Source organism: Ahaetulla prasina, chromosome 7 (assembly GCF_028640845.1).
Source record: "Ahaetulla prasina isolate Xishuangbanna chromosome 7, ASM2864084v1, whole genome shotgun sequence".
NCBI classification, from domain to species: Eukaryota; Metazoa; Chordata; class Lepidosauria; order Squamata; family Colubridae; genus Ahaetulla; species Ahaetulla prasina.
The window spans coordinates 97,949,557-97,969,283 of record NC_080545.1 but is presented as its reverse complement, the minus strand read 5'-3'; the positions used below and the strand labels follow the sequence as shown (position 1 = coordinate 97,969,283).

Sequence of the window (19,727 nt, the reverse complement as noted above, 5' to 3'; positions counted from 1 at the left end):
AACAAAAATCTTGTGCCTTGCTCGCCCCCCTCTCCGCAGCCGTGCCCCTCTCATCTCCTGCTATCTCATCCAGAGATTGATAGTGCAGAAGAATGTCCTGGCATGCCTCCAGCCCCCAGCCCTGGCACCATGCCCGGACAAGCCGAGCAAACAAACCTCCCCCCGATAGCATGTGTGCCTGAAGCCAGCCACGAGCTGGGATTACCGGCAGCTGGGGACGAAACGATGCAGTGGATAGATCCACGCTTCCGGAGAATGGAGAGGCGACGTCAGCAAAAGGAAGGGAGGGGCAGGCCTGGATAAGTGCTGAGTCATGGAGCCACCCCCCATGGCCTATATAAAGGATCTGCTTTCTGGCATTCTTTGAGTCAGGCAAAGTCTAACTTGGATTGCTGAAGTCACATCCTGGTCTCATGCCTGCCCTGAGAACTCTGACAGAACTTTGGCAAAGCTGCAGAGGCACGCTTGATACGGACTTCCCCGACCCGGCCATCAGAGGAGGAGTGGGACACGACAGAAAATGTGAGCACATGCGCACACATGCTCATGCACACCTTCAACACATGCACTTTGTTCACATGCGCGGCTTGCACGCACGCGTGCAGCTTAGAAAATTTAGCTAAATAGGACAGCATAGCGCCATGGCCCACCCACAGGTCGTCACTACCGGTTCATCTGAACCTGTCCGAACCAGCTGAATACCATCTATCTATCTATCTATCTATCTATCTATCTATCTATCTATCTATCTATCTATCTATCTATCTATCTATCTATCTATCAATCATCTCTAGCATCTATCTATCTATCTATCTATCTATCTATCTATCTATCTATCTATCTATCTATCTATCTATCTATCTATCTATCTATCTATCTATTATCTATTATTACTATTATTATCGTCTATCTATCTATCTATCTATCTATCTATCTATCTATCTATCTATCTATCTATCTATCTATCTATCTATCTCTAGCATCTATCTATCTATCTATCTATCTATCTATCTATCTATCTATCTATCTATCTATCTATCTATCTATCTATCTATCTATCTATCTATCTATTATTACTATTATTATCGTCTATTATCTATCTATCTATCTATCTATCTATCTATCTATCTATCTATCTATCTATCTATCTATCTATCTATCTATCTATCTATCTATCTATCTATCTATCTATCTATCTATCTATCTATCTATCTATCTATCTATCTATCTATTATCTATCTATCTATCTATCTATCTATCTATCTATCTATCTATCTATCTATCTATCATCTATCTATTATTACTATTATTATCATCTATCTATCTATCTATCTATCTATCTATCTATCTATCTATCTATCTATCTATCTAGCATCTCTCTATCCATCCATCCATCCATCCATCCATCCATCCATTAACCCATCCATACACACACACATGTATTAATCACTTAGTTTAGAATGAATGAGCTGGAAGGGGCCTTGGAGGTCTTCTAGCCCAGCCCCCTGCTCAAGCAGGAGAACCTATACCATTTCAGATAAATGACTGTCTAGGCCAGGGGTGTCAAACACAAGGATCTGACCCTCAATGTGATCGGATCTGGCCCGGGGGGAGGGCTGTCCTGGATATGTAAGGGTCCGACCCCTGTCACTTCATCCTGGTCTACCCAATGCGAAGAGGAAACATGCCAGCAATTTGGGGAGTGGTGTCAAACACGCTCACCCAGTCGGCCACACCCATCCAGTCAGCCCTACCGCCCTGCCCCCACTCCCCCCCCCCGAGGTCAACCACAGCCCTGGTGCAGCCCTCAATAAAATTGAGTTCGACACCCCTGATCTAGACTCTTCTTAAAAACCTCCAGTGATTGAGCGCCTATTGTCCATTTTGAATACCTAGCAGAAAGAGGAAACTTGAACGGTTCACAAGGTTGATACTCTATGGCAGGGGTCTCCAACCTGGGCAACTTTTAGCCTGGCGGACTTCAACTCCCAGAATTCCCCAGCCAGCTTTGCTGGCTGGGGGATTCTGGGAGTTGAAGTCCGCCAGGTTAAAAGTTGCCCAGGTTGGAGACCCCTGCTCTATGGAACACAACTGTGACTGAATCTGGGTGTTCTGCTTCGGAGACCACAAAGCCCCCTCTCCCAGAAGGTAGCAAGGAAAACAGTTTGTGAAGACGTTGTGTAGCGTCCCAGGCAATCCCGTGGAACCTACTCAAGCAACGCTTATATGTCGTGTCCTGGATAGAAGGAAGTGGCTTTTTAACCCCATTCCGAGTTCGGGAATTACTTTGGAAGAGTGCACATGATACCTTGCATTGTTAGACTTTGGGATTCTGTTAGGTTTTGACCAGGAAATTCTCCTCTGCTTGTCTCAAAGATGCTTCTACAAAAGGCAACTGGACTTTTTAATTTTTTTTTCCTTGAAAAGGTTTCGCTTCTCATCTGAGAAGCTTTCTCCCGTTCTGACTGAAGAACGGAAGAAACTTCAGAACCCAGCTGTCAACAAAAATAAAAAATAAAAATGAAGAAACTTCTCGGACGTCATTAAACAAACTATCGTTAAGTCGAGGACAACCCGTCGTTAGGGAAAGACACGAAAATGACACTCAGGTTGCACCGGGTAGCTAAATCCACCTTCAAGCTGGAGCCTCCAAATTTTTGAGGCAGCAATTTTGCTCCGAGTCCCCAAGGACTCGCGGCTAGGCGTCTTGGGAGTTGTAGTTCTCAAACATCTGGTGATCTGGCTTGGGGATGTGTACCGTAATCAGGGTCAACAGCATTGATGGACGATTCACCTATTGCTTATTATCCTTCCCCTCCGGCCACAAAATATCTCGGGTCAGCCTTGTTAGTCAATTAGCAGGTCCTCTAACGAGAGAAAAGGCCAGTTCTCCCCTTGACAGAAAATCTGTGCAAACAAAGTGCAAGGCTTGGGGGGGGGGGCTTCGTGATGAGCCGGGGTGGGGTCGATTGGGTGATTAACCGGAAAAGTTCAGTCATTTCCAATAAGTGAGGGAGGGGGGGGGCTTTAAAGGAAAACAGATGGGTCTTCCTAGGCCAAAGGAAGAGGGGAGGCAGGGGGATTGTTTTTCGCAGAACTGGAGCAGAGGTGTTGTGGGGGGGGGGCAGGAAAGTGGACGGGAGGAGGGAGGGAGGGAGGGAGGGTCCAGAAAGGCAAGATGGTACCCGGCAGCTTCCAATCAAAGCCCCTCTTTTTTTTTTTTTTTTTTTTTAGGATGTGGCCAGTATTTTGATTTTTTAACAACGCATCTTTGTCTTGTTCATCCATCCTTGTTGACTTTGACGTGGTTTTTAAATTGATGATAATGGTGTTGACGCTGGGATATCTGTCTGTCCTTCAATCCATCCATCCATCCATCATCTATGAATCTATGTATCTATGTATCCATCCATTATCTCTCTCTCTCTCTCTCTCTCTCTCTCTCTCTCTCTCTCTATCTATCTATCTATCATCTATTAACTATCTCTGTCTCTCTATCCATCCATCCATCCATTATCTATCTGTGTCTGTCTGTCTATGATCTATTATTTATCTATCCATCCATCCATTATCTCTATCCATCCATCCATCCATCCATCCATCCATTATCTATCTGTCTGTCTGTCTATCCAGCCATTATATATTTCTATCCATCCATCTCTATCTATCTCTATCTATCTCTATCTATCTCTATTTATTTCTATCCATCCATCCATCCATCCATCCATCCATCCATTATCTATCTGTGTCTGTCTGTCTATCCAGCCATTATATATTTCTATCCATCCATCCATCCATTATCTCTATATATCTCTATCTATCTATTTCTATCCATCCATTCATCCATCCATCCATCCATCCATTATCTATCTGTGTCTGTCTGTCTATCCAGCCATTATATATTTCTATCCATCCATCCATTCATTATCTCTATCTATCTCTATCTATTTCTATCCATCCATCCATCCATCCATTATCTATCTGTCTGTCTATCCAGCCATTATATATTTCTATCCATCCATCTCTATCTATCTCTATCTATCTCTATTTATTTCTATCCATCCATCCATCCATCCATCCATTATCTATCTGTGTCTGTTGTCTATCCAGCCATTATATATTTCTATCCATCCATCCATCCATTATCTCTATATATCTCTATCTATCTATTTCTATCCATCCATTCATCCATCCATCCATCCATCCATCCATCCATCCATCCATCCATCCATTATCTATCTGTGTCTGTTGTCTATCCAGCCATTATATATTTCTATCCATCCATCCATTCATTATCTCTATCTATCTCTATCTATTTCTATCCATCCATCCATCCATCCATCCATCCATCCATCCATCCATCCATTATCTATCTGTCTGTCTATCCAGCCATTATATATTTCTATCCATCCATCCATCCATTATCTCTATCTATCTCTATTTCTATCCATCCATCCATCCATCCATCCATCCATCCATCCATCCATTATCTGTTTGTCTGTCTATCCAGCCATTATATATTTCTTTCTATCTATCTATCTATCTATCTATCTATCTATCTATCTATCTATCTATCTATCTATCTATCTATCTATCTATCTATCTATCTATCTATCATCCCTATCTCCAACTCTCTCTCTTTTTCTCTCTTTCTCTGTCATCTCTATCTCCATCTCTTCTCTCTTCTGGTTACAGAAAGTCTGGAAATATAAATCTCCCACGGTCTTCTTTACAGTCTGAGACAGGAGTCTTTTCTGAGTCTCTTTCTCCACCCGTTATTCAGCTGAGGGCTTTGCCCTCCCTTATCTCACCATTCCCTCTACAGCATCTCCCCCACCGCCCCTCCCCTCCCCTGTCTCCCAAGGTCATCCTCACATAACATTATACTGGAAAATGCCTCTGCTAAGGGAGCCAAGCAGCCCTCTTTCTACGTCTGTTGTTGCCGCCGTGTAGAATGATAGCAGCAAAGCAAGCAGTAATTTTGGGGAGGAAATTGAAAGTCAGATCTCGAACACAGCCTGGAGTTATTAGCCGAGTCTTTCTGAACTCTGTTACCAACCTTAATTAGTTTTGCTGCTTTTTTTGGGAAAGCAAAAATCAAGTCCTTGTCTTGTAGAAAATAAGGGATCTATTTTACCCTAAAATACATTTGTTCCTTGATGCTCATGGATTCACTGAAAGAGAAACACTATGTATTTAATAACATATACAGGTAGTCCTCAAGTTATGACCACAGGGGATACCAGAAGGTTGGTTGCTAAGCAAGGCGGTTGTTCAGCGAGTCACACCCAATTTTATGACCCCCCCTTTTTTTTGGGTCACGGTGGTTAAACGAATCACTGCCGTTAAATGAATCATGTGGTCGTTATGCGAATCTTTCTATAATACGCTAATTTCGATTGTTAACCACAATTGCAGGCAGTCCTTGCTTAAGGACAGTCATTGGGACTGGGAACTCGGTCCCTAAGTGACACGGGAATAAAGGGCGACATTTATGACCGCAATTCTGGCGCTTCTGGTTACTGTCTTTAAGTGAAACCTGCATGGATGTTAATGGCACATGGTGCGGGCACTATTTGCCACTGTCGTGATTACACGCTCGTCGCCAAGCGCCCCAATTTGGATCCCATGATCGTTTGTTAAATCGCTACTTTGAGTGCTGTTGTAACTTCGGTCACTAAACAAACGGTTGCAAGTCGAGAACTATCTATACACGTGAAAACACTGATGGTTGTTTCTGCTTAGATTTCGCTTCTGGACTTTGTGCTCAGGACAATTAAAAAAAAAATGAAATCTTGACTTTGGGTTTTGCTGATTAGCTCACTCTGTTATTATAGTGATGACTGATACCTGTTGATAAAGTAAAAAGTTGAGACTGTAATTTTATTCTTTAACTTTACCGCGCTGAAAAAAAAGTTAGAAGTGAATGCTTTCTTTCATCCCTTTCCCATCAATTTCTCTCCTCCTCCTCCTCCTCCTCCTCCTCCTCCTCCTCCTTCTCCTCTTCTTCTTCTTCTTCTTCTTCCTCTCCTCCTCCTCCTCCTCCTCCTCCTCCTCTTCTTCTTCTTCTTCCTCCTCTCCTCCTCCTCCTCCTCCTCCTCCTCTTCTTCTTCTTCTTCCTCTCCTCCTCCTCCTCCTCCTCCTCCTCTTCTTCTTCTTCTTCCTCTCCTCCTCCTCCTCTTCCTCTTCTTCTTCTTCTTCTCTTCCTCCTCCTCCTCCTCCTCCTCCTCCTCCTCCTCCTCCTCCTCCTCCTCCTCCTCCTCCTCCTCCTCCTCTCTTCTTCTTCTTCTTCCTCTCCTCCTCCTCTCCTCCTCCTCCTCCTCCTCCTCCTCCTTCTTCTTCTTCTTCTTCTCTCTCCTCCTCCTCCTCCTCCTCCTCTTCTCCTCCTCCTCCTCCTCCTCCTCCTCTTCTTCTTCTTCTTCCTCTCCTCCTCCTCCTCCTCCTCCTCTCTTCTTCTTCTTCCTCTCCTCCTCCTCCTCCTCTTCCTCCTCCTCCTCCTCCTCCTCCTCCTCCTCTTCCTCCTCCTCCTCCTCCTCCTTCTTCTTCTTCTTCTTCTTCTTCTTCTTCTTCTTCTTCTTCTTCTTCTTCTTCTTCTTCTTCTTCTTCCTTCTTCTTCTTCTCCTTCCTCCTCCTCCTCCTTCTCCTCTTCTTCTTCTTCTCTCTCCTCTTCTCCTCCTCCTTCTTCTCCTCTTCTCCTCCTCCTCCTCCTCCTCCTCCTCTCTCCTCCTCCTCCTCCTCCTCCTCCCTTTCCCTTCTTCTCCCTTCTTCTATTTCTTCTCCTTCTTCCCCTCCCCCTTCCTCTTCCTCTTCTTCCTCTCCTCCCACTCCCTTTCCCTCTTCTCCTTCTGCTGCTTTTCCTCCTCCTCCTCCTCCTCCTCCTCCTCCTCCTGCCATATCTGTCATCGGACGTTGGCCTTACTAAATTTATTTTCATATTGTATTGTATATCACCACAAATTTTTTTAAAAAAATACACCAAGAAGAAAATACTGTGATTTTCCAGGGACTTCCTTGAACTCATTCCTTGTTTTGTTTTGTTTTGTTTTTGCCTCTCCAGATCCGCATTGATGGTCCCATCAAAGGAGCTTTGGAGTATGAAATAGTTCAAGTGACCGATTCGGGACCGATCCTGAGGGATATGGCTTTTTCGGTGGATCACAAGCACCTGTACATCATGTCAGAGAAACAGGTGAGCTGTCTGGCTTTTTCTGATCTGGTTTCATTCGAGAGAGAGAGAGAGCGACGTTGGCTGCGTTCGGCTTCTTAAAGGAAGAGAACTTGGTCCTGTCGGGGTGCGGGGAGAGAGCAGACGAGTTTCCTACAGGTAGTCCTCGACTTACGACCACCATGGAGTCCAAAAGTTCTCTTGTTAAGTGTGTCAGCCACCCCTTGCTCCTGAATTTCCTGATTTATTGTTCTGTCTGCTCTCTACTGATTTATTCATTTATTGCTCTGCTTGCTACGGCTGTCATTGTAACGTGGGGGGGGGGAAGCGGGGAAAGGGAAGAGTTGTCTTGGTTCTGGAAGAAGGGCTGGTGGAGATTGGAAGAATTTTCCCTCAGCGTTTTCTCTGCAACTGGGAAGTGTGCTGATAACCAGTCAAGGCCAACCGTTCGGGCATACCAGAGGGATGGAGCCCCCTGAAGCTGCACCCCACATGATCCCCTAGGGTAACGTTGATTGGATAATACTGACTGGACCTTTGGGGGGGGAGGGTTTGGGGGATATTTCCTATATGTGATTTTCCTGCCTATTGCCTCAGATCTTGCTTTCCTTTGGTTGCATTCAGTTCATACTCAGTAAAAGGACTGTTGTGACTCCAGCCCCTGAACCTGGCCCCATGCCCGACAGTGACTCTGAGAGTGAGGGGGAAGGGCCGGTAAGGCTTACCTCGAGAGCACCGATTCCTTTGGCCCGGCTCCAGGAGCCAGAACCAGACCAGTCAGAGGACGTAATGAGGCCGTCATCCCCTGATTCCTCCCTTCCCCAGGCTATGCCTTCAGACCCAGCTGATAATAATAATAATCAAGCTTGGATTGACCCGCGCTTCAGAAGATTAGAGAGGCGGAATCATCAAAGGGAAGGGTGGGACAGGAGCCCCACCCCACAGGAGATATAAGGAGCTTTGGGACTGCTCTCACTCCACGGGAAGCAAAAGTTTAGCTGAACCATTTCAAAGAGAGCTGAAAGTCTTGCTACGTGAGTCATTTGTTTGAACTTTGGCAGACAGCTGCGATTTCTCTGCCAGGACTGATAAGAGCCGTGAATCCACTGGCTGAAGGCCAGCTCGTGAGTCTGAAGTGGGGAAGGAGACAGAACAAGGACCTTTCCCTAGGAAAATGGATGTTGGGGTTTTTTCTTTCTTGTGTACTGAAAGGAGGCACACTTGTGTCTTCGGCCACGACTCAACACACCTGACGTTTGTTAAGTTGTGTCTTGCCCCCATTTTAGGACCTTTCTTATCTAGTTGTTAAGGGAATCCTTGCACGTGATAAGTTAGGAACCCAGTCGTTCAGTGAACCTGGCTTCTCCGCTGACTTTGCTGGCCAGAAGGTCACAAAAGGAGATCACATGACTCCGGGGACAATTCCTCTGTCATAAATATGAGTTAGTTGGCAAGCATCTGAATTTTAATCACATGACCAAGGGGATGCTGCAACGGCCAAAAGTATGAAAAATGTCCATAAGTCTCTTTTTTTTCAGTGCCGTCGTAACTTTGAGCGGTCACTAAATGAACCATCGTAAGATGAGGACTACTGGCATAACCTATGTTTTTATCTTGTCTTACTTGCCCTTCGTGCAACTTTCATAAGGTAGGACTAGAACTCACCATCTCCTGGTGATTGGCCCAGAATCAGCCAGCTGGCTTCCATGCCTAAGGTGAGACTAGAATTCACCATCTCCTGGAGATTGATCTAAAGTCCCCCAGCCAGATTTAATGCCTAAAGAGGAGCTAGAACTCACCATCTCCTGGTGATTGATCTAAAGTCCCCCAGCCAGATTTAATGCCTAAAGAGGAGCTAGAACTCACCATCTCCTGGTGATTGATCTAAAGTCCCCCAGCCAGATTTAATGCCTAAAGAGGAGCTAGAACTCACCATCTCCTGGTGATTGATCTAAAGTCTCACCATCTCCTGGTGATTGATCTAAAGTTCCCCAGCCAGATTTAATGCCTAAAGAGGAGCTAGAACTCACCATCTCCTGGTGATTGATCTAAAGTCCCCCAGCCAGATTTAATGCCTAAAGAGGAGCTAGAACTCACCATCTCCTGGTGATTGATCTAAAGTCCCCCAGCCAGCTTTAATGCCAAAAGAAGGGCTAGAACTCACCATCTCCTGGTTTCTAGCCATGTGCCTTTACCACTAGACCAAATTGGCTCGCAATACTTTCAATGATTAAAGGACACGGTGGCTAAGATGCTGAGCTTGTCGATCAAAAGGTCAGCAGTTCGAATCCCTAGTGCCGCGTTAACGGGGTGAGCTCCCGTGATTTGTCCCAGCTTCTGCCAACCTAGCAGTTCGAAAGCACATTAAAAATGGCAAGTAGAAAAATAGGGACCACCTTTGGTGGGAAGGTAACTATGTTCCGTGTGCCTTTGGCGTTGAGTCATGCCGGCCACATGACCACGGAGACGTCTTCAGACAGCTCTGGCTCTTCAGCTCTGAAACGGAGGTGAGCACCGCCCCCTAGAATCGGGAACAACTAGCGCATATGTGCGAGGGGAACCTTTACCTTTACTCTCAATGCTTACGCCATATGTGCGAGGACATCACAGTGTGTCCTTTGTCTGCCACTTCCTCTTTCCTACTCAGGGAACCTCTATGCTACCTATTTAAGAGTACAGTCCTCCTCCGTGTTTCTCTGCTTCCTTTCTCCTTGTCTTCGGCTAAACCAGGGGTGAAATCCAGCAGGTTCTGACAGGTTCTGGAGAACCGGTAGCGGAAATTTTGAGTAGTTTGGAGAACCGGCAAATACCACCTCTGGCTGGTCCCAGAGTGGGGTGGGAATGGAGATTTTGCAGCCACGCCCACCAAGCCACGCCCACCAAGCCACGTCCACAGAACCAGTAGTAAAAAAAATTGGACTTCGCCACTGTGCTAAACCCATCTGAATCTTCTCTTTTGAGTTCTGATTTCTCCATCGTTCGCCTTTGGGGGGGTTCTCCTCCTTTGAGTCTCCAAAAGCCCCTTTTATTCCCTTAGTTTTTCTCTGCCCACCATGGATGCCCATCCATCAAAAGATGAGATGCCAAAAAAAAGTGAGGGGGGGAGCCTTACAATTTTATCCATTCGTCTTCATTAGAGGCGTAGTTAAAAGACACGACTCAATAGTTCAGGGGTAGCAGTGACAAAGTGACAGACGGCTTCAAGTTTGCTTTTCTTTCCTTCCTCTCTCTCTCTCTCTCTCTCTTTCTTTTTTTTGCCTGCATTTTACATAAATGGCTATTTGATGCCCACAAAACCCCTTCCTTCTTCCCCGTCACCTGTGATCCATTTTCTCCTCAGCCTAAGTGTTTGATTTGTCTTCGTTCGGGCTTCCGGTCTTGCAGGACATTGGGAGGCAGAAATGCTATTAGATCCAAGGATGCACCAGGTTAGGTGTGACCCAGTGGTGGGATTCAACCGGTTCTTTCTGGATCGTGTGATTCCCTTCGCACGGTCACTCATGCCCTTGTCACTTCCCGCCTGGACTACTGCAATGCTCTGTACATGGGGCTCCCTTTGAAGAGCACCAGGAGGCTCCAACTGGTCCAGAATGCGGCTGTGCGGGTAATTGAAGGGGCACCGCGATGGTCCCATATAACACCTCTCCTGCGCAGCCTGCACTGGTTGCTGGTGGTCTTCCGGGTGCAATTCAAGGTGCTGGTTATCACCTTTAAAGCGCTCCATGGCACAGGACCGGGTTACTTACGGGACCGCCTACTGCTACCTAGAGCCTCCCATCAGCCTGTGCGCTCCCACAGGGAGGGCCTCCTCAGGGTGCCGTCAGTCAAACAATGCCGACTGGCGGCCCCCAGGGGGAGGGCCTTCTCCGTGGGGGCTCCAGCCCTATGGGAATGAGTTGCCTCCGGGGTTGCGTCAACTCCCTGACCTCCGGTCCTTTAAACGCGAGCTCAAGACTTTCTTTTTCCACCGTGCGGGGCTAGCTTGAAAAAATTTTAAGTGGGGTTTTAGGATTGTTTTACTTTAGTTTTAATTTTAATTGGCCATTTTAATCAGTTTTTTAATATGCTTTTTAATTTTGTCTATGTGCTTGTTGTTTTTACTTGGCTGTGCACCGCCCTTTTTTTTTTTTTAATTTGCATTTATATCCCGCCCTTCTCCGAAGACTCAGGGCGGCTTACACTGCGTTAAGCAATAGTCTTCATCCATTTGTATATTATATACAAAGTCAACTTTTATTGCCCCCAACAATCTGGGTCCTCATTTTACCTACCTTATAAAGGATGGAAGGCTGAGTCAACCTTGGGCCTGGTGGGACTAGAACCTGCAGTAATTGCAAGCAAATGCTGTTAATAACAGACTGCATTAGCAGTTTGAGCCACCAGAGGCCCTGAGTCCTTCGGGAGAAGGGCGGTATAAAAATCTAATAAAATAAAATAATAAATAAATAAATAACCCGGGAGCGGCAACTGCTGGAGGCTCCGCCCACCCGCCCGGACATAATGCGTGATTACTGCATATGTGCGCAGAGAGAGCGCATGTGTGCGCTCACATTTACGAACCGGTAGGGAAGGTATGCAAATCCCACTTCTGGTGTGACTTCCAGTGTGGTCTAAACCAGTAGTGGGTTGCCCCTAGCTCAGGAACCCTTTGCAGGTGTTATGGCTTAATTAGCTGATTAGAGTGGGACACTTTGAGCCTAGAACATTGAACCTTTTCACAATATTCTAATTTTCTGAGATTGTGAATTTGGGGTTTTCATGAGCTGTGAGCCATAATCACCAAAATTATGACAAATCAAGGCGTGAACGATCTCGCTTTGCATGTAATGAGTCTATCTCATATAATAGTTTCACCTTTTAAGATGCATTACTGAAATAAATGAACTTTTGCACGATATTCTAATTTTTTGAGTTTCACCTGTATGTCATGTTTCCCTGAAAATAAGACCAGGTCTTAAACTTATTTTTTGCTCCAAAAGTTGCATTATTTTCTGGGGCTTATTTTATGGTTAGGTCTTAATTTTGGGAAAATACGGTACTAATTGCATCTGTCTGGCTTATTTTGGGGGTAGGGCAGGGGTGAAATCCAGCAGGTTCTGATAGGTTCTGGAGAACCAGTAGCAGAAATTTTGAGAAGTTCGGAGAACCAGTAAATACCACCTCTGGCTGGTCCCAGAATGGGATGGGATTGGAGATTTTGCAATATCCTTCCCCCAGGAGTGGGGAGGGAATGGGGATTTTGTAGTATCCTTCCCCTGCCATGCCCACCGAGCCACACCACACCATGCCCACCAAGCCACGCCCACAGAACCGGTATTAAAAAAAATGAATTTTTAGGGGTAGGGCTTATATTATGAGCATCCTAAAAATCATGCTCAGGATTATTTTCCGGTTGGGTCTTATTTTCAGGGAAACAAGGTATAGATATTTTCCCCCAAAGAGCCTGCATTATACTCCCGTGTGAAGTTTTTAAGGTCACTTCTAGCAGATGTTTTGACATTCCCAAGCTTCTGTCCCCACCCTACCCCCGTCCCACCACCACCCAGGATTCAAAGCTCAGCAGGCTATATGTTGTGTCTCGCCCACTTTCACCACAGCCGGGGCCTTCTTATCTGCTTCCGAACGCTGAGGAATGTCCTAGTATGCCTCCCGGCCCCAGCCCTGGCTCCATGCCCAGGCAAATGGAGCAACTAGACCCCTCCCCCTCCCCCACAGCATGTGAGCCTGAGGAAGGTCAATTACCAACAGCTGCCGACTGGAGTGACCCTCGCTTCAGAAGAATTGATAGGCGGCGGCGACAGAAGGAAGGGAGGGGCAGGCCTGGATAAGTGCTGAGTCATGGAGCCACACCCCATGGCCTATATAAAGGACCTGCTTTCTGGCATTCTCTGAGTCAGGCAAAGTCTAATATATCTTGCTGAAGTCACTTTCTGGTCTCCTGCCTGCCTTGAGAACTTTGCTAGGACTTTGGGCAGAGCTGCAGAGGCACGCCTGATTCGGATTTCCCTGACCCGGTCGTCAGCGGAGGAGTGGGACACGACACTATAATTGTTGAGCTGTAGATATTGTTGACCTTAAAAATTTATACAGTGTAAAGTAAACGGCTCTTGAATTCAACCAAGATCCTGTTGCCCATTTGGCCAGCATTTTCTCCTGCGCTATTACTGGGCATAGACTGCAGCTTACCAGCTCTGCTTTGCTGTCAAGAGACAGCAGACAAATGGCAAAAATTTCTGCCTACTTGAAAGACTATACACAAGAACAATATATTTTGGAATGGAGAAAGTGGATCGATTATATTCAAAATAAGTATCAGATTAAAAAATACCAATTAGTTTTTGAGTGAAGTTAGGAATTGCTACGTATTAGAGTTTAAGAAAGAAGGGAATTAATAGTGTGATGGTGTGAAATGGAATATGTTTTATGTTATATTTTAGATTATGTTTGTTAGTTACCATACCCTGTATTCTGTTCTGGGAAGTCTCGGGGGGGGGGGGGAGAGGAAATGGGGGGGGGGGATGGGGAAGATAATAAATTGATCGATTGCCATTGTACAGGAATAATGGTAGAATTAAACAAGTTGGAATGGTGTAAAGTCGGGGCTGCTCAGTAACCACTCCGGAAGGGAAAGGGTAAGGAAAGAGGAGTAAAGAAGGAAGAAAGTAGGTAGGCAGGTAGGTAGGTAGGAAAGAAGGGAGGGAGAAGAAAGAATAGGAGGAGGACAAGGACGGGAAGATAGAGGGTTAGAAAAGATGGAAGTGAGAAGTGGGAAGGAGGAGGGGAAGTAGGAAAGCGAGGAGAGGATGGTGGGGAAAGTAGAAGAAGGATGAGAAAGGTAGAAAGGATTAAGGAAGGGAGTGGCGACTGAGCAGGCCCGATTGAGCATAATCTGAGTATAGGATTGATTGTTGGATAAGTGATTGTACTGTACACTGGTCAGTTGTGGGAATTATTATGGAAAATAAATTTTAAAAAAAGAGAGAGAGACAGTAGCCAAAGTCTCGCATGAAGCATGAAAGGGAAACAATCACTCGGGATCCAAAGAAGTGGCCTCTATAACTCCCAGTTAGATAGCATGCGACCATTCGTGGACTGGAAGGCCTTGATACCAATAGAGGAGAATATTTGCAGCTGAGGATTGAAATGGGGCATCCTTGGTGCTCTCTGAGCTTCACTGTTTTCTTACAGACGTTTCATGGCCCAACTAGCTAACGGTGTCAGTGCTAGAAGGGAGTGGGGTTTGTGGGGAGGGGGAAGGGAGGAAGAGGAAGAGAAGAAGGAGGAGGACGATGTCAGGGTCCTTGGTGCTCTCTGAGCTTGGTAGTTTTCTTGCAGACGTTTCATGATCCGACTAGGTAACATCATCAGTGCTAGAAGGGAGTGAGATTTGTGGAGAGGAGGAGGAACAGGAGGAGGAAGGAGGAGGAGGAGGAATGGTGTGAAGTCCTCAGTGTTCTCTGAGCTTGCTGGCTTTCTTGCAGATACTTCATGACTAAGTAATGCCATCAATGCTAGAAGGGAATGTGGTTTGAGAAGTGGAGGAGGAAGAGAAGGGGAAGAGGAAAAGCAAGAGGAAGTAGAAGAAGGGCAGGAGAAGGAACGAAAGGGAAGGAGGAGGAGAAAGAGTCGTATGAAGAGAAGGAGAAGAACTGTGGGGTCCTTGGTGGTCTCTGACCTTGGTTGTTTCCTTGAAGGTGTTTCATGACCCAACTAGGGAACATCAACAGCGCTAGAAGGAAATGTGGATTGTTCTCTGTTTATATACAAGTGGCTTGCTCTATTAGAATGGGTGGGAGTAATGTTTTCTCCATGGTAGTTCTTTGGTTGGGCTCTTGTTGTCTGCTTGATTATTTGTCTGGTGTTAATCCCTGCTTATCTGGGTGACCCAGCTAGATAACATCTTCAATACTAGAAGGGTGTAGAGTTTGCTTTCTGTTTATATAGCAGTGGTTTGTCCCGTCAGTGTGGGTGGGAGTGTTTTTTCCGCCTCCCAGATAATTCCTTGATTGGGCTCTTGTTTATTGCTTGATTCTTTGTCTGGTGTTAATCCCTGCTTATCTCTGTGGGTTGTTTTTTTTAATTTGCATTTATATCCCGCCCTTCTCCGAAGACTCAGGGCGGCTTACACTATGTTAGCAATAGTCTTCATTCTATTTGTATATTTATATACAAAGTCAGCTTATTGCCCCCAACAATCTGGGTCCTCATTTTACCTACCTTATAAAGGATGGAAGGCTGAGTCAACCTTGGGCCTGGTGGGACTAGAACCTGCAGTAATTGCAGGCAGCTGCTGTTAATAACAGACTGCATTAGCAGTCTGAGCCACAGAGGCCCGTCTGTGTTGACTACTAGCAAGCACCTATTCCGGTTGTTTTGCCTCCTTTTGAGCTTAGCTGGCTGGGGAATTCTGGGAGTCGTAGTCCATCCATCTTAAAGTCGCGCAAGGTTAAGAATCATTGCTTTAGACACTTTATTTCAAGGTTCATCCAAGGGAAATGGGACAAAAATTATCTCGCGCTCTCCCCCATCCCCTCCCCCTCAATCCGTCGCACCCTTCTCCTTTCTTAAGTAACACCAGCAGCCCCCTTCCTGCCCTCCATCCCCAGTCTTCGCTGTTGACCCTTAACCGGATTTGGCAGTAGCAAATTGCCAGGGACTTTCCCCCTCCCCGCTTAGGAAAATGTGGAACTGATTGCTTGGCTGACCCCGTTTGACCCCTGAATTTGGAGTGCAACCTGGCCCCCTCGGAATAATAAACTCATATAATTACCCGAGGAAAACCACTAGTGATGGAGTCCGGTGGGGAGGGACGAATCGATTGGAAACAGCGGTCGGTCGGTCGGCCGGCTTTGAGATCAGCTCGAGATCCGCTTTGCATGGAGGAGGCTAATGAGATCGGCCTGCTTGGCTATTCTCCCCGTCCCCTTTCTCTCTCTCTCTCTCGCTCGCTCGCTCGCTCGCTCGAATGCTGGAATTTTGCTTCCCCTAAAGATCAAAAACATCTTTGGAAGTTGGGTCTCGGGCGAAGCCTTGGAGCGATGGGGTTGCAGGTTTTTGAACCAAGGTCTTTGAGTGCCTTCGTCCCTATTCCACAATAGTGGATGGACAGACGCAGGACTGGGAGGTAGAATAGAATAGAATAGAATTTTTTATTGGCCAAGTGTGATTGGACACACAAGGAATTTGTCTTGGTGCATAGTCTCTCAGTGTACATAAAAGAAAAGATACATTCATCAAGAATTCTAAGATACAACACTTAATGATAGTCATAGGGTACAAATAAGCAATCATATATATAGAATATAGAATAGAATAGAATAGAATAGAAGAGAAGAGAAGAGAAGAGAAGAGAAGAGAAGAGAAGAGAATTTTTTATTGGCCAAGTGTGATTGGACACACAAGGAATTTGTCTTGGTGCATATGCTCTCAGTGTACATAAAAGAAAAGATACCTTCATCAAGGTACAACATTTACAACACAAATGATGGTCAATATATCAATATAAATCTTAAGGATACCAGCAACAAAGTTACAGTCATACAGTCATAAGTGGAAGGAGATGGGTGATGGGAACTATGAGAAGATTAATAGTAGTGCAGATTTAGTAAATAGTTTGACAGTGTTGAGGGAATTATTGATTTAGCAGAGTGATGGCCTTCGAGAAAAAACTGTCCTTGTGTCTAGTTGTTTTGGTGTGCAGTGCTCTGTAGCGTCGTTTTGAGGGTAGGAGTTGAAACAGGTGTTTTCATATTTTAGATGCAGCTTCGGTATCGAGGGCTCGTCTTGTTGTCTTGTCCAGCAATCAAAGTCTCCTTTTATGCAAAGAGCTGAGTGAAGCTATGAAGCCAAGGAGAAAATTTGTAACTGTGCTTCTGTTGTGTGAAAGGATGGCAGGCAGTTTGTGAATTGTAGAATAGGGTAGAAGCTGCCCGGTCACCTTAGAGGATAGGATAATAAAAATTCAAGAAAAAGGAAGGAAGGAAGGAAGGAAGGAAGGGAGAGAAGGAGGGAGGGAGGGAGGGACGGATAGAAGGAGGGAGGGAGGGGCAGGAAGGAAGGAGAGAAGGAAGGAAGAGGGAGAAAGGAAGTAAGGGAGAAGAAAAGAAAGAGGGAGAGAGAGAGAGGAAGGAAGGAAGGAAGGAAGGAAGGAAGGAAGGAAGGAAGGGGGAGAAAGGAAGGAAGGAGAAAGAAGAAGAGGGAAGGAAGGGAAGAAAGAAAGAAAGAAAGAAAGAAAGGAAGGAAGGAAGAAAGGCAGGAAGAAAGGAAGGAAGGAAGGAAGGAGAAAAGAGAGAGGAAGGGAGGGAGGAAGGAAGGAAGGCTAGGGGAGGAGAGGAAAGGCAGGCAGGCAGGCAGGAAGGAAGGAAAGGGGAGAAAGGAAGTAAAGAGAGAGAAGAAGAGGGAAGGAAGGAAGAAAAAAGAGAAAGAAAGAAAGAAAGAAAGAAAGAAAGAAAGAAGCAAGCAGGCAGGCAAGCAGGAAGGAAGGAAGGAAGGAAGGAAGGAAGGAAAGAAGGAAAGAAGGAAAGAAGGAAAGAAGGAAAGAAGGAAGGAAGGAATTATATTGTCCTCAACATATGACCACAATTAACCCGATTTTATGAACTTTTTTCCCCATGGCTATTAAGTGAATGATGTTGGAGATGGAGAGGCAGAGTCCGGGGGGCGGAATTAAGAGAGGAATCAGTCTGGACTCTTTACATTCCCACATGTGGTCCAAATCCAATTCTTCCTGAATTTGGCGATAGAGCACCAATTTAGTGGCTGCTTTTAATTGACCCGATTCTTGTTCATAGGCGCCCTGAGCTAGAAAACAGCTCAAGTGGAACTTAACGCGTGGAACAGATTCTTCGCGCCTAACAGTCGCTAAGTGAATCAGAGTGCCGTTAAGCAAATCTAGCTCCCCCCACATTACTTTGCTTGTCGGAAGCTGGCTGGGAAGTTTGCAAATGGGGATCACGTGACCCTGGGACACCGCCGCTATAGTAAATACAGGCCGGTTGCCAAGCAACCAAATTTTGATCACCTGAGTGTAGGGATGCTGCAGTGGCCATAAGCGCAAGAATTGGTTGTAAGTCACTTTTTTCAGTCCTTTGTAACTTCGAATAGTCACTAAATGAATAGCTGTAGTGGTTGGGTACTTGCAAACTATTCAGGGCTGAAAGAATGATTTTTTTCAGACCACTGGCATTGGGTTCCTACGTGATACTAAGCCACAAAGAAAACATACATTAGTATTGCTATCGTAGTCGGCCCACTCGGTTTGTGGGTTCACCCCAGAGCAGCAGGGAAAAAAAAAAGACTCCTGCAATTTTCCCCCGACCGTTTTCAATCAATTTAATGAAAGAGAAATGGCTTTTGATGTTTCTTGCCAAAAGAAAAAGAAAGCCAGAAAAATCTTTGGGCCTGGAATGAGCATTCTTCACTTCTATTTAATTATGAGATGGCAAATTTACAGGAACGTCTGGGGGATGGGTGTGGGGCTCAAAGAAGTCAAGGGGTCTGAGGTTGTAAGTTGTTGTGGTCCGCCAGCAGCCCGCGGAGCTAGCAACGGAGTCGGACAGTGAGGAGGCTGGGGAGGACAATGGGCCAGTCCTGGACTCTGGAGAAGGCCCAGACGAGGGCTCTGCGTCAAAGGCAGAGATGGGGCCAGGGCTATCTGGGAGCGATGCACAGACTCCGGAGCCTCCAGAGGCGGACAGCAGAGAGGCAGAGGAACAGGAGGAGCCTGTTCCTAGTGCCCACATGCGAAGAGCTGCCAGAAGGCAAGAGCAGATAAAGCAAAAAGGCCTTACTCACTCAGGAGTAAGGCCAGGAGATGATTGGCCCTTCCCATAAGGCTTAAAAGAGCAGCAATGGCTCTTGGGCTCTTTGTAGGAAAGCAACATTGCTAAATCTGTTCCCAGTTGGCATCTCTTGTTTCTGAACTTTGTGGGGCTTTGGCAAGAAATGCCTTTGGCAGGGTGCCAAAGAAGACGAAGGTTTGTGATAAGACCGAAGGACTTTTTCTGAAGGATTTGTTTTGGAATTAATTTGGGCTAAGCTGAGAATGAAGTAATTCTCAGTTGTTCTATGTTTGTTTAGGACTGATTGTATCTGGTAATAACTACTTGGGCCTAGGTCACAACACAAGTGACATCTTTGTTGGTCTAACATAATTTTATTGCAAGGTTCACAAAGTAATACAGAGGAAGCAATGTACAGAAACCAGTAATAGGCACGTGTCCAACAAATTAAAAGAACCAGTTTGGGATAGTGGAGAAGGTACTGGTTTAAAAACCAGGAGACAGTGAGTTCTAGCTCTAGTCCCACTTTAGGCATGAAAGCCAGCCAGTGACTTTGGGCCAATCACCGGGAGATGGTAAGTTCTAGTACCTCCTTAATCATGAAAGCCAGCTGGTTACTTTGAACCAATCGCCAGGAGATGGTGAGTTCTAGTCCTGCTTTAGGCATGAAAGTCAGCTGGGTAACTTTGAACCAATCGCCAGGAGATGGTGAGTTCTAGTTCTGCTTTAGGCATGAAAGTCAGCTGGGTAACTTTGAACCAATCGCCAGGAGATGGTGAGTT

The 19,727-nt window shown here is 45.7% G+C and overlaps 1 protein-coding gene across 1 annotated transcript in view; it reads left to right on the top strand.

Annotated features, from left to right (window-relative positions):
- PLXNA4 (plexin A4) overlaps positions 1 to 19,727 on the top strand; it is a 703,335-nt gene that overhangs the window by 386,249 nt on the left and 297,359 nt on the right. Inside the window, exon 5 of the mRNA XM_058190650.1 lies at positions 7,058 to 7,189. Within this exon, the coding sequence (XP_058046633.1) occupies positions 7,058 to 7,189 (132 nt within the window). The remainder of the gene's footprint in view (positions 1 to 7,057; positions 7,190 to 19,727) is intronic.